The following is a 15,293-nucleotide window of genomic DNA, read 5'->3' on the forward strand; positions in this document are numbered from 1 at the left end:
TGTTAGAGAGAAGACAGGGCTTGTTTGCTCAGCTGTGGGGCATGCAGACTCACCCTCGCTGGCTCGCTCAGACATCTGGAGCACGCCTCGCTCATTAGCCTTGCACAAGCAAGCGGGACGGCGGGGCCACAGAGATGCCTGTGTTCGTCAACACCAGACCTCGGCAGAACCGTGTCACATCCAGCTCATCCGTACAGCCCAGTGTTCAGCTTCTGAGTAGGAAGTGCTGCGGTAGGTTGCCCACAGAGGAATATGGTCTACCTCAGCGTTCCATCAGAGCTTCACCCTCCAGCTGAGTCCTGTCTGCACCGTCTGCGCACACTAGAAAATTCTGCTGGTAAACATTGACATTCTTCCCAAATATACCTGCACGTTGGTGAACTATGTGTGGGGAGAGGTGTTAAGAGGGAAAGCTAGGCAGGATGTTAGCAGGTCAGATTTGACATATAAGGGGCACTGTGAGACAGTGAGGCACAGTAGCAGAACGTGCAGGCTCGTCTGTCCTCTCACAGGCAGGTTGGTTTAGGCACAGAGCAGAGAAATTCCTCAAGTGCTCAGTCATTTCATTGAGATGAAGAATAGTGCTGGGCTGAGCCATAACATACTGTACACGTAATGGGCCTGATGCAGGCACGCTCATATCCTTGCATGGGTCACTTATACAACTGGCAGACATCTCCACCAACATACAGTCTAAACATTGTCCCCGCTTACCAAACCCTGGAGACCATACATAGTTGTCATCTGCTGGATTCTTTCCTCTGGGAGGGAGACCTCTGTTAAAGTAGGGATAGGTGGCATAACCAGGTGTTGCAGCCCTGACTTTTATTGAGCTTTTATATTCATCTTTTTGAAGGAAGGATTGAGTTGTGTGAGTGGGCCTTCTCAAACCAATTCTTTGATTGTTGTTGATTTATTCAATTTGTTTACATCCTATGGACAACTAGCTTAAGGTTTCTCTGGTTAAGGTTTTTAAAAACACTAAACATTATGTTATCACTGACCCACGCACATAATTGTGACCTTAAAGGACACAGCTTTATCAAAATTGCCAAAGTAGTCAGTCCCACTTTTATCCGAACCTTTGAGTTTTATTCTGCGGTTAATGACTTAGAAATCAACAACTGTAATCAAGCACTTCATTGTGACAGATGCTTTCCCGACATCTCTCAACTTCCAATTTGTCCCACTCTACCTGTTAAAACTGCTTCAATTCTCCCAGATTTGAAGGGTGTCTTCTCCCAACTCCCAAAGTTCTGGACAGATTGTTGGCCACTTCAGAAGTCCCTTTGTCTTATACCAATACTGGACGGTTTTTTACATGTATTTGAGCTCATTGTCCTGTTGGGAGACCCACGACCTTTGAAAAATATCACTCCTGATTCACAGTGCCATGCACGTGTCAGGCACCCAGTGCCAGAGGCAGCTAAACAACCCCAACACATCACTGAACCTGCTCCATGTGGGCCAAGTATTCTTTCTCTAAAGTATTCATATCTTAACATAGACACAGTGAGGTTTTTCTTTGTCTTTTTTCTTCTCTTTTCTTTTTTACCAAAGAAGTGTGTTCTTATATACCTACAGGACATTGTCTTGGAAGGATTTTGGCTGGTTCAGATGTTCAGTCAGGTTTTCCTATGTCTCTTAGCCATTCTCAGCTCCTCCTGGTTCTCCTGCTGTACCGTTTAACCCAGGAACATTGTGTTAAGGTGACGTATGTTGCTTGTTGCAGTTTTGGCTTGTGTCTGAGGGCTTACTTGAATCTATTTGCCAGTCAGTTGAGGTGCTTTCTCCACTAAGGAAACATCCCTTGTCGCAATATTTTATCAAGTTTTGTCTTGCGATTGACTTCATATCCAAAATAGATTAAAATCTGTCGCTCAGAATCCAATTACTTGTAACATCTGGGCCAAGCAACGACTGAGAAAAAGGGGCAGTTCTTAGTGTTGTTTAATTGCGAACCAAAACAATACACAAGCGGTTATCAAAATTACTACATTCTCAACAGTTGTCACACCTATTTCAGATCAGATACTTATTACACGTGCTGCGAGGAAATGAACAACATCATGTTTTTGTGTTCCAGAATTCTCCACTGTTGACCCTTACATTTATGAGCACAGGGTGTACTTCCTAGCACCTTACTGTGGCTAGGCACAGACATGCTCTTTAAGACTTGTTTAGTGACTTGTTTAGTCTCAGTGATATCCCATGGTGCCTTCTTCCCAACAGACGCTGCAATCAGTAAGAATAAACAGTTGGCTGTACATTCATACCTGCAGAACAATGTCTTCAGACAAGCTCTTTACTGTAAGAAACAGCTTAGAACCCTATGAACTTTTCCCCTGAAGTTCGGACAATCACAGCCAGCAGCGAGAACAGACTGTTTGTCTGCACACACCTGCTGTATTAATAGCAAAGGGAATCCTATTATTTTTGAGTGGAGGAGGCAAACAGGAGTTGGTGGTGTACCAAGATGGGGTGTTGTTCTTGGTAAGGACTCTAGCGGACATACCAGAGTGATTTGACTGTTTACAAAGGACGCACCGCCAACATGGCAGCTAGTGCCGTCTGTCTGAGGAGATGAATAGAGAGAATAGACAGCCTTGGCAGGCGGTTGGTTCAAAGCCTTGTGATCTGATGGTTTTCTGAGTACAGGGCCGCAATTTTGGTTTCATTTATTTTGATCTGAAACGATGTTCGTGCTTATTAAATCATGTTTGTTAATAAAGATACTCCTCTGAAAAATATAGACGTTTAGTATAGATCAGGTGAAAATTGTTTTCAGAACAGGCAGCACATCAATAAGTCAGGATTTTACAGTATGCGTGTTGTGACGTTTAATCCAATTATTCCAGTTACTTGCATGTTTCTTGATGGTTTGACAGGTAAAAATGTCTGTTGGTCTGTGACCTCTACCACTATGGTTAACCTTCATTGGCTTAGCGACTACTTACAACCTCACCCCTCAACATCCGCACGCACATCACTCTTCCCTAGCCCCCGAGACAGCGGGCGTAAGTGTAGGTGGGTGATTCACAGTTTGCACTTGTCTACATTGGTCATTCGTCAACATACCTTTACGCCAACTCAGGGAGAAATGCGAGACGCTGCTGGTCTTGTGTCACGTTTGTGTGTGTGTGTTATTTTCTATGTGTGAGCGTTTGCATGTGTGTTAGGATGTGTTTTGTGGTTAACTGCAGAAGGAGCTGGTGAATAGACATGGACACGGAGATGGAGGGTGTACGCTCGAAGCAGAAGCCTCTTGGGGTGAGGTGGTAAAAGTTTGAGACGACTTAAACAAATAGAACCACAGACGCTAGTCTGACTGGTGCAGCACACAGCATTGTCATCATCAAGACTGCCCTCTTCAGTTCACAGTGAGAAACAGCCTCAACATGTTGAGCTTTCTAAGAGTCACTAAGGGACACACACAGCCAGAACACAGCTTTTGTCAGAGACCAGAACAAACTGTGGGCCATGATTTCCTAAAGCCGAAAGGTAAAGCATTTGAAAAAGTCAAATTAGATCATCAGTCATGTTTATTATAAGATGCTCTGTTCCACTCTGTCATAATAAACTCAACATTTTCAAAATGATCACTTATCATTTTGTATTTGGTATTAGAAAATGACAGACACGTCCACATACAAGTGCACATCTTAATCATAGTGCAATCCATTTCCACCAACACCCAGTTCTTTTTCCATTTGTCTTTGGCAAGTCTCCCACCATAAAGCTTAGAGGCTGAAGAGTGGCTGGGTTAACACTGAAGTGCTCACTGTACACATCTCAGATGATCACTGCATATTCTTAAGGTGTTCACTGCATTCTTTTCAGATGCTCACTGCATACTTTTCAGATGCTCACTGCACACTCTTTAAGTGTTCACTCTATATTTCCTTGAGGTTTACTGTTTTCTGCCCTGGTCTATACATCCTGCATGAAATGTAGATTCACTCAACTTTGTGGAGAGTTTTCCTTTGGAAATACCCCCATCTTCAGGCCAGGCCAGGCTCCGTCTCCACCCTGACATGTTATTTCTGTTGCGGCAACTCCTGTTAAAGACAGAAAAGAACCTTTTAGAATTTGAATCTATTCTCTACCATGTTAAAGAGCCATGCCATTTTCCCCTCTCTGCATAAGTACAGGTAGATGGAGATATATAAAAAAATATTGCACATTCATTGGCTAGGGAACTGCATGTTTGTGAGTCTTTCAGCCTTGCCTGAATGAGTAGCGTCAATATTTAATAAATGTGATTGTTTGTGTAGCACGATGTGCATGGTTGATTGTACAAAACAAATCATATCTCGGTACTCAGCCAACGATTCGACAAGTAATGACTCATTAATGCAGATGGTTGAATTATGTACAATGTTTTTCTTTTGTTAGCACGTTTATTTTTGAAATCTGATTTAATAATGCTGATTTCATGCTGTTACTTAGAAAGGAGAATAGGGTGAGACAAGCATTAGAAATGAATTATCATTCAATTTTATTGTGGTTCATTGTCTGAAAGGGCCAGAAGATAATCATATTGATGATAATCACAAACCATATGCAATCAAACCAGATTTCAGACAATGACTCTAATTCGAAACATTTTAAGTGCAGATGACTAGTCTTAAATAAAAACCACAGCCTTTGTCGCTTCTGGAGCTTGTCTCACTGTTGCTGAAACATCAGAAAAGCTTACTGCCATGGTGAACAACGTCTAGATGTGCTTATGTTTATATGGCCATCACAAATATAACGAGGGTTTGCCTCATTCCACTATGGCACGTGTCCAAAGTCTTTATGATTCAAACCAGATTGTGCTTGCCCAACTTTGAGAAGGCCTTGAAAAACAGATTGCAGTTACACATATTCTGCACAAGAGGGAAGTATCCACAAGAAAGGCAGAGATCTCCCTCCCCACCACGCAGTCATTTTGTCTAACACCTACGGCAAGTATTCTCCAATTCATAGAAATGTTTAGTATTATTTTCCTATATTTCTGAGTCAATGCTATTCAATACAAATCCTGGCCCTCCACACAGAGGTGGAATTCTCAGTTAGTTGTGAAGCCTCCGATGTTGACTCATGACTATAATTGTCTTCTTAATGTATCAAGTAACGGGGGAAGCAAGATGTGTCCTTTGCTGGCAGTCTCGCAAGTGCCAGAAGTGATTCAACTACCTCCAACGCATTTCGACTGAAGTCATGACAAACTTACTGAGAAGTGGGAAATCATGTGACATGAACGAAAGCAGATCCCGTGCTCTCAGACTACTCCACGCTCTCTCTCTCTCTCTCTCTCTCTCTCTCTCTCTCTCTCTCTCTCTCTCTCGCTCGCTCTCTCTCTCTCTCTCTCTCTCTTTCTCTTTCTCTTTCTCTTTCTCTCTCTCTTTCTGTCTCTCTCTTTCTCTCTCTCATTCATTTGTAAAGTCATCTTTTTGCTTTCTTCTTCACAAACGTAACAACATTTACGGTAAATGCGACAAACACGACACTCCCTAAATCCATCCTCCTGTAAACTGGAAATGTAAACATGGTAAAGTGTGCCTCTCTGTAATCTTACCACAATTTATTTCCCGCCTGGTCCCTCTGAGACCACCTCGGAGTCTCTCCGTCTCGTGTTTCAGGCCCTGGGCCTCAAGTTTCCTGCTCCCCCCCCCCCATTTTCTTACACCATACTGGAGCTCTGCCTGCGTTTCCCAGCAGGATATGGGGGAGTTCTGAGGAGGGTGGGTGGAGGTGGGGCCAGCCCCTTGCTAGCCTTCTCCACACGTCCATTGTGGGGGTAAGGGGGGGGTTTCTGACTCCTTGATAGGGAAGTACTGTTCCCCACTATGACGGTGGGGTCTAGAGTACGGGGAGGTGGGGTCGGGTCCAGCTGGGTCACATGGTTGGTGTCTCGGAGTGGGCACGGGAGAGGCAGGTGCCCGTTGACGCCACGTTGGTCAGGATGAGGGTCTTTTTGGGGGCTTGGCGGCATGACGCGGTTGGTTTTCACCACTGATGCCATGTAAACGGGGGACGGGGAGTTAGTCTGTAGAATGATCGTGTCCGCTGTGTCTCGCTGTGATTTCGGTGGTAGTGCTCCATTGGTCTTGTGGTTGTAAACTTGAATGTCACCCAAGGCCCCTGGGTGGCGGGTGTCTTCAGTTAAACTGGGACTAGGACTCTCCTTGCTGAGGTCAATGTTAGCTGTCAGACGGTCAATTTGTTGGACCACCTAGAGGAGAATAACAAGCCTGTTAGGGAGATCGACTATGTTGTCCAGACCTTGAATAACAAACACACACTTTTAATGTCACCAGGTATCTCACACTGATATTTTCATCAGGGTCTCAAGGTTGTTTTACAACATGTTTCTACAAAAAAGACATTTGGATACATCGTTGTTTTGTCCTTATTTGTACCCTGAAATCTCATGCTGGGTTTGCCAAATCAAGCATTCACAAGTTGATGTTGCTTTTTGCATCACCTCTGCAAATGGACACAGTAAAAGCAAACCATCATTTAGAAATGGTCTGGAGGCTTGGCTTGTTAATGTGCTGTGCACATCTCTGCCAATTTCAGCAGAGGCTTGCTGGTAAAAGGTCAGTACAAATTGCTCTAAATCATTGCAAGTGAGTCACAAACAATACTCCGACCTCTTTCATATCACATTTGCTCTGAGCAATCTTTTCTCTTTCTAACAGGACAATGAGTAGATGGAATTTTAAAACCATGTTAATGGTTCGAGCAGCAACAGAATATCCAAAGACACATCAGGCATCAAATCAAAATGACCAATCAACCAAATCAAAGCGAATGCAAGCATAAGGTTTAGACCTTCACAAGGATCCATCTCACCTCCTTCATTTCAACATGGACTTGCTTCAGACCCCCCAAAACCCCCTCCAAGTCCCTAACCACTTGTCGGATCTGGTCCCGGACAGAACCCCCCGGCCCCCCCTTCGGCCTCTCTGGGTCGGACCCCTGGGGCGTCACCAGGTCCTTCCTCTCGGGGTCTCCAGCGTGAACTATGCCCGGGCTGCAGGGAGGGAGGAGTCTGGGCCTTCTCAGGAGATGGTGTGGGTCCCTCTGAGGAACCTCAGTGGAGAAGAAAGACTTGTGAGAAGCTTGATGTCGGCTGCAGCTTCCCTTTGATCCTCCCCTCAGTTTGCTCCAGTCTAGATGGCTATCTCTGGTCTCCCCTGCCCGGGTGAACAGGGGTCTCGGCACGCAGTGTCCATTTGTCACGGCAGGAGGGGAGTGGAAGTGCTCGGGTACACGCGTGTCTGAAGGATAGTGTTCACAACCACCACACCCCCAGCGGTGCTCAGGTTCAGGCCTGTAGTTCACAGGCCTCGGCCTCAGCTGACCTTTGAACTGGACTGGTGGGAGGGGCAGCTGCGGGGCATGCCTGGCGTTGAAGGGCAGCATCCCTGCATCGCCACAGATGACACAACCGCCACACTGTTCTCCCCGCACAGGCAAATAGTGTCTCTCCCCCTGGTTTCGGACCGCTGGGTAGTTGCACTGGGTCGGGTGGAAATCCCAGGAGCAGCTTTGGCTAAAATTGTCCATTTGGCTGTGCGGACCCGGCCCTGTGAACACAGGTCTCCTCTGTGGGCTGCGATGACCATCTCTTCCCTCCCTCTCCAGGCCAAAGTCCCCCCCTTCCACCTCATTCAGGAAGAGGGAGTGTTTGTCTGTCCGACGGTCCAGTGATGGGTGGTCCAGAGCTTGTTTCGGCGGGGTTCGGGGGTAGCCCAGCACACCAGGGTAAGGGGACCCATACTGGGCACAGTGGCCACAGTGGCACAGGACGTTCTGATGCTGGAACCTGTAGTGTCCCGTCCGCGTGGAGTCAGAGAACATGTCAGAAACAGTCCCAGGGTCGCAGTGGAAAACGCCTTAGAAAACAACTGGTTTCCTCCTCCCCTCCCAGCTCTCCAACCTAGCCATTCACTCAAGCTGTTTTCTTCATCTAGCACTCACCAGCAGAAAAACTTTCTACAGCTCCTTTTTTTCCCCCTTACCTTAGACTTCCCTCCCCCTCTTCCTGCCCTTTTGTTTCTCCTTTTCTCTCCTCTACTTGTTTTTCTCTTTGCCTTCTCTTTCTTTTCTTTGACCCCTCTCTCGCACTTTTTCAACTTTTCCCTGCAGCCCTCCTTCCTGCTCGGGGGCCCCTCTCCACCTTCCCCTCTCTCTCTCTCTCTCTCTCTCTCTCTCTCTCTCTCCTTCTCTCTCTCTCTCTCTCTCTCTCTCTCTCTCTCTCTCTCTCTCTCTCTCTCTCTCTCTCTCTCTCTCTCTCTCTCTCTCTCTCTCTCTCTCTCTCTCTCTCTCTGTCTTTGTACCTCTCCCTCCTGGTAGTTCTGTCTCATTTGCTGCCGCAGCCTTCCCGTCTCACTCAGCTGTGCATTTCCCGTTTCCTCCCCTCCACTCCCACCCCTCTCTCTCCGCTCCGTTTCTCCACCTCACCTCACTCAGCGCTCTTTTTCGATCTCGCTCACACCAAACGGTAGCTTCCAAGACGGATTTTCCTCCCCCCCTCTTTCTCTCCCTCCTTCACATGCGTTCCTGGATGTCTGCGTCTAGTCGAGCCCCCGGAACTGCAGCGGTGTGTGCCTCTACTCCGGCACAGGGATCATTAGCCCCAGCTAAAGCAACGGGCACTCTTCAATTAAACACTGCCGCCTGACTGGGATTCCTTAGCCTGAGACGGGAAGGGGAGGAGAGGAGGGAGGAGGGAGGGAGGGAGGGAGGGGAAGAGCAAGGGGTGGAGTATAAGTTTTTTTTTTTGCCTTTTTTTTTTGCCTTTTTTTTTAGCCTTTTTTGTGCCTTTTTTTTTACACACAGACCAAGCAGAGTATAGGAGAGACAAGAGGCACTTCCTTTTGCAAGGGGGTAAAACTGTCATAACCATTCTGATTCTTTCTCCTTCTCTCTCTCTCTCTCTCTTTCCCCCGGTCTCTCATTCTCTCTCTCTCTCTGTCTCTCTTTCTATCTTTCTGTTTTCCACTCTAGAAACTTTATCTCAATCTCTGGTTCTCTCACTCCTCTCTCTCTCTCTCTCTTTCTGGCTATCACACTTTCTCTCAAACATCTCAATCTGTATATCTCTTTTTATCTTCTATCTTATATGGTATGGTGAGTGCCTATACACTTTCACACTGATCTGTTGAGACAGCTGGTATGTCTGGCAAAGCTCTTCTATCAAATTCTGATAAATATAGTGCTTTATTGCGATACATAGTTTTGCATCCAATTCTATGGGATACTGAGGTTTGAGGGACTGGCCCATTCTAAGAATTTCAGTACAGCTAAACACAGTGTATGGTTTAGCAAATCTCTGAATTGACACTGACTGAAGACGGCATCTTATCATTTCAAAGCTCTACCAAGTATAGATATGCACAATCTACGTCTGAAGAAAGCCCTTTCAACACACAGACAGCTTCAGGACAGACCAAGACCAACTCACATATCTTTTGCTTTCAAAAATAGCACACTAACTATTGTATTGTTGCTCTTTGCTCTAAATGTTCAGGCCAAGGTATTTGTTTTCAAAGAAAACACAGCTCACTTTGAAGACAATGGCTTAAAATATACTGAGAATACAAGAGTACTGAGAATAATAGCAAATAATAATAATAGTAATAATAATAGCAAAGGATGAAGGAAATTTATACAGACATTCTGAGCATGGGCAATCCTGTCATAGATGTTCTGATGAGGAGATAGACAAGAAAAACAGACATTTTATTGAGCAGACATTGATATGCATAACAACACACGCACACAAGTGAATACACAAACGAAGGAAAATAAAAAACTATTACACACATACACACTCACACACAGAGACAGTTTTTCCCCTTTCTCTCAGACTATGTAATACACAGAGTGTGTATTGCAAGCATGTGGGTGTGAATTCAAGTTTGCGAACATGTCTGTTTGTGTATTTAACTGAGTGTATTTGTGTTTTTCCACACAGGTGCTTGACAGAGCTGCAAAGCAATCTCATGAGTTTACCTGTGTGTGCGTTTCTGTGTGTGTGTGTGTGTGTGTGTCTGTGTGTGTGGGTGGATAGCTAAATGTCTGTAGTGTGTGCTTGTCTGTGTGTGTGTGTGTGTCGTAATGTTTGTGTGTGTGTGTGTGTTTTTAAGAAGGCCTGTCTGCTTTACTGAAAAGGGAAAGATCCCCCCCTGAAGGCTTGCTTGTGCCACTCTGGTTTCTCAGTGCATTGAGTCGGTCTGTCGGCCTCCCGCCTGACTGAACTGCTGGCGGACATGCAAGAGTTAGAGGAAGCAAAATGCTTTTCATTTGTATGTGTGTCCTGGATAAGGTCATCCTGACCTAGTAAGACATATGGATAATTAAGCTGTCAGAGGACCATTACAGACACCTCAGTAGGTTAGACAATGTGTTGTGTGACCTCATTACTGTAAAATGCATAGGATGCCATAATATACCCTTCATGTACAGCATGGGTGCAGTATATGTCTCCAGATGTCAATGTATGATAATATGGTCATTAGGCATGCTGATGTGCTTGTATAGTGAAATCATAACACTGTTGGTGACAGAGTCACTGCCAGATGGTCTCACTGTGTGCTTCGATGTTTTAATGCAGAGGCTATTCATGTGTACCTGCTATGGAGAAGTCCATGGGATGTAAAACACCTTTGTCCAAAGTGACATTCTAACTTTCTCTGCCCTCACAAACCCCCCTTCACAAATGTAGTTGTTTCAAGATGATAGGTGAGTAGTCATGTTGGTACGTTTCCATGGAAACCTAAGATCTGAGAAATTTGTGACGCCATCATGATTGAATGAATTGAATTGGGTTTGTGAGAGTGATCTAGAAATAGTCTTTTGTCAATTTTGAGTTGTACAAAACTTACTCTCTTACTCACAACAAAACATCAGCCTCACAAACATTTAAAAAGAACATGGATTTCCCAAACCAGTGGTACTCTGGGGTCTTTTCAGTTTCATTTGACATCGCAGGAAAGTCCCAACATGCTCTCTGTTTTGGGACACAAAGGATGTGTTGTTCTGAAGAGGATTATCAAACAGTGGACAGCTTCCAGCCAAGACATCCAAGATTACTCAATCCAAAAACTAACCAAACACACGCATGTAGTTTGAACAGAGTTAGTCTAACCAGCAGGCCTAATTTGGATTGCAGATTTGAAGTGCTTTGTGTTCAAAGAAATACTGATCACTTGATTTGCCCTCACAGCTTTCACAACGTAAACAGCATACTGGCACATATGCAAACACTTTCATGTTCGAACAAGATTGATATTCGTACGTGATCTGACTCACTGTAGGGCATGTGCTGTGTACGTCAAAACCACACCGAAAAATACAGATAACAAGTACTTCTTTAAGCTAGCAGATGTGAATCTAAAAATGTCAGTGCTGTTATACTGGATGAGAATACTGAGTACTGTAGTCAAACTGTGACACTAAGTGTCCAGGTGAGCCTGTTGCCATGGCCAACAGTGAAATGATGCCTTGAAAAAAGGGCTAAAATCTCTCACTCGCTCGCTTTCTCTCCGTCTTTCTCTCTCACCCAGAAGATTGCAATTACTGTACTTCCCAATGTGAACACTATGAACACAAACGGGGATATGAAAAAGCAGACAAAAGAGGACTTGGTTGTGTGATGGAGCACAAGGACAGCGTATTTATAGCACAGTGAGTACAGGAATTATCTGAATAGAGGCTCCAGTAGCACAAACAACACATTGGTAATATAAGACACTGTGAGAGAACATGTCAGCTTGCCTCATGATAAATCCTGGCAACGGTAAAGTGTGGCCGGAACAAGGACTGCCCATTCAAACAATTATGTCAGTGCAATGGGATGCAAGCCCCAGGACATATATGGTGACATGGACTTTTTTGTAACATGGGTGTTAGTTTCTCCAAGACAGTCTTGTATTAGATAATATATTATTCATCCGAACGATCATTATTGCAAACTCATCACGTAACGGTGGAGGCAGAGCGATGCTTCTGTGGGGATATCAGAACTTTCTTTCTCATCAATTAATTAATTTCTTTTCAGTTCAGTAGTTATATCATTAGACCAAGTTATGAGCTACAATACATCTTAAGCCCGATGGCAAAAAGATGATGGTTTTTCATTTTGGAATTGGCCGACCCTGTTATGTTCTAGCACTATTCATTAACTTGGGACAAAGGAGTTCAGTCTATAAAAATCTGACAATTGTGACACTCCCACTGTGTGATGTAGTTCATGGTCAGTACTTTGTTTGGCACTAAAGGCTGGGATTGTGACACACTGAATAGCAGTGAGATCTTAAACGGAATTGTATTTAGAAGAAGAACTGCTTACCCAAATGTATGGTTTCATGGAGGTAACTCAGCACAAATGGGCAGTGATGGGAAAAGGCTGGCCTTTCTGCCTCATCTTTCTCCGTTAGGGTTGAATGGTAATAATGGTGTTTATAGAGTGTACTATAGAGTGGTAATAGAGTAATGATAGAGTGGTATTTATATGGTAATATACAGTATTTGTTGAACACTAGTAATAAAGCTCAAAGAGGTAACTTAGCTTCAGACAATACCACATTTATTTTCCTTATGTTGACAGTCCCTCAGGCACCCCTGACAGTATCCAAATCAACTGGAATCTAACTGTTCATCAATAAGCCTAGGTCTCATCCAAATTCAAATTTACCATGAGCGTTTTTTGTCTTGGACGTCATTTCTTCATTCCTTTTGTGAAACCTTCCAGATGAGTCCATGAGAGGTTTGGCATTACATCTTATTGCATCAACACATTGCTGGGGATCAGATCTCTCTATTACATGGATGTGATGGCTTCAGTGTGAATGAGCCTAAACCTGTGATGGTGCAATACAACTGGCATCACAGTAAGAACCAACAAGCATTCCGCTGAAGCAAGGTCAAAAATCACCTTGCGTCATCTTGGATTCTCTAAAATGCATTATTTTTCTTCTCTTTTTGGGGAAATCCCTAATCTGTCAGGGATATTGGTGTAAACATGTAGAGAAGTATTTTTTGCTATTTAGTCATGTTCAATCAAGAGATTTCCTCACAAGAAGAGGAGGCAAAGTGAGATGGCTGAGGATTTGAACAGTGTTGAGTCTGCGAGAAAACAGACAAGGTCAAAGAACAGCTATTCATCACAGTGCATCCCTGAGAAAGTTCCACATATACTGAGATGTGTTCCCAGCATAGCTCTGAGAAACTAAATCAAAATTATAAACCCAGCGTGTATACTAACAGTATTAATAGTGCTGAGCAATCCCTCATCAAAAAGAGAGGCAGTTCTATACGATGTGTGTTGAAGCTCATCCAGAGTGGCTCTCTGGGTTGTGGTTAACCTCATTGTGCTGACACAGTCTTTGGGCAAGTCTCCAAAGAAGACCAAGCTTCTATTATCTTAAGTGGCAGCATCGTATTATGTGTGTGTTACTTCCGTTCTGGAGCTTTGTCAAGTTATCTCGTTCTTAGGGAATTTCGGTTTGTACTTTTATTGATAAGTTATTTACAAGGGTTATTTACATAAGGTTTTTCCACATAGCTGGAGGTATTAGGGACAATTGCAGTTATTTAATCTGTCAAACACTCATCTAAAACTAGGGATTTTAAATATGAATGACATGTTTCTATGACTAGGTAATGGCATTGACAGTAATGACTAACTCTATCGACTGAGAGGAAAACTATCTATGAGAGTATATTTTTGTGTTTTGGAGTGTGTTAGATCAAACTTTGACACACCTCTATCTTTCCCACAGCTACAAGAGAGCACTGTCTTTTACCATAGAAATTACATTTTCAACAAAAAAATATGTATATTGAAAGAAGGAAATGTCCAAAGGAACATGTACTCTGGATAGGCACAAGTGATGCACTGTCACATCACAAATATAATTGCTGAACTTTAAGAAAAAGCAGTGAACATTTTGCTATAGTTGATGTGGTGAACTTTAAACTGTAAATTGAATTGATTAGACTGATATTCAACCTTCTGACAACTGGAATGCAAACAGCCCATTTGTAGAGAAATTCAGTGTCAGTATTGCTAAGCTGAGAGCAGGGGGGGACTGTTCTGAATATTGCAGCATTGGAAACTCTCCTAAACTCATTGTGCATCTTTGAATGATAAACCAGAAATGTTTCCTCTCTCTCTCTCTCTCTCTCTCTCTCTCTCTCTCTCTCTCTCTCTCTCTCTCTCTCTCTCTCTCTCCCTCTCTCCCTCCCTCTCTCTGTCCCTCCCTCCCTCTCTCTCTCTACCGTAATAGAAGGCACTGTAGCCTCAGTAAATACACATTTTTAGCACTTAGTAATAAGCAGAATGCTCATCCTGTCCAGTTCAACTGCCTTTGAACTACTACTCTTGACCATCCCACAGTAAAACAATGGTTCTTTTCTGTGCAGATCTTTTGCTCACTACTCGAGTCCAGCAGGACGTCGCACGAGAAGCACACAGCCTCCATGACATCACCGACAACACCGGACAAAGCTCCTTTCCCTTACTCATCACCGAGAACATCTGAACAATCAACCGTTAGTGCCTGCAACTTGCATTTCAGATCGTTGTTTTCCCTGAGCCAGGGTTTCACCTGGAGTTGCTCAGCCAGCACTCCCATGCTGTGACAAACACAACCTGCAGTCACTGACAACTCTCCCCAGCAGAGGGAGACTTCACCTCCTACAAACAGTGTCTGTTACCAACTGTCTTGGATTCAGGGAAGTCCCCGATTCTGGACACCAGGATCAGAGAAAGGTCATTTGTACCAATCAAAGACGAAGTAGATTTTTGGCTCAAACACGAAATTCGCTCAGCCACGAAGTTCACTCTCCTTTTAAAATGCAAGGAGGGAAATGCTGTGATCCCTCTTAGATTTGTACAGTAATATAACTTTCAGCTTCCAGTGAAGTAAAGTCGTGTGAAGTCATAGAGTACAGCAGTCAGATGAGATATGAAACTGTTTTTAAAACGTGTTCAATCTGGGATTCAGGGAGTTGATTTACTGTCATTGTCACCTGTGATCATTGATCGGTGTGATCAGTGCCCGTGGCTTGCACTCACAAAGTACATATTGTGAAACAGCTGGGTTTATCTCACTTTGATGTTAGTCCATGATTGTTAAGCTTTGACTGTACTGACATCTTTATCAGAAGTCTAATTCGACCTTATTAAGTAGTATGTCTGTCTGACCTAACATGGCCTGGCATAGACATAACGCATTGAGACATCTTATAGACGTATTACGAAACTTCTGGATATTCGGAAATGTTGCCAC

General features: G+C 44.0%; 1 protein-coding gene across 1 annotated transcript; it reads right to left on the bottom strand.

Annotated features, from left to right (window-relative positions):
• Positions 1-3,505: 3,505 nt before the first annotated feature.
• si:ch211-178n15.1 lies at positions 3,506-8,243 on the bottom strand. Its single transcript, XM_047028298.1, has 3 exons — positions 6,844-8,243; positions 5,564-6,220; positions 3,506-4,058 (listed from the first exon to the last, which is right to left on the bottom strand). Exons 1-2 carry the CDS (start codon positions 7,852-7,854, stop codon positions 5,669-5,671), a joined length of 1,563 nt encoding a protein of 520 aa, XP_046884254.1. The 5' UTR covers positions 7,855-8,243; the 3' UTR covers positions 3,506-4,058; positions 5,564-5,668.
• Positions 8,244-15,293: the final 7,050 nt, after the last annotated feature.

This window comes from Hypomesus transpacificus, chromosome 10 (assembly GCF_021917145.1).
Source record: "Hypomesus transpacificus isolate Combined female chromosome 10, fHypTra1, whole genome shotgun sequence".
Taxonomy (NCBI): Eukaryota; Metazoa; Chordata; class Actinopteri; order Osmeriformes; family Osmeridae; genus Hypomesus; species Hypomesus transpacificus.

Bases quoted from the DNA above. Each gene is read 5' to 3' on its own strand.
- si:ch211-178n15.1 (XM_047028298.1), bottom strand. From the start codon at position 7,854: ATGTTCTCTGACTCCACGCGGACGGGACACTACAGGTTCCAGCATCAG. The intron at 6,221-6,843 runs GTGAGATGGATC...ATTCTCCTCTAG, and splicing joins TCCATGTTGAAATGAAGGAG to GTGGTCCAACAAATTGACCG.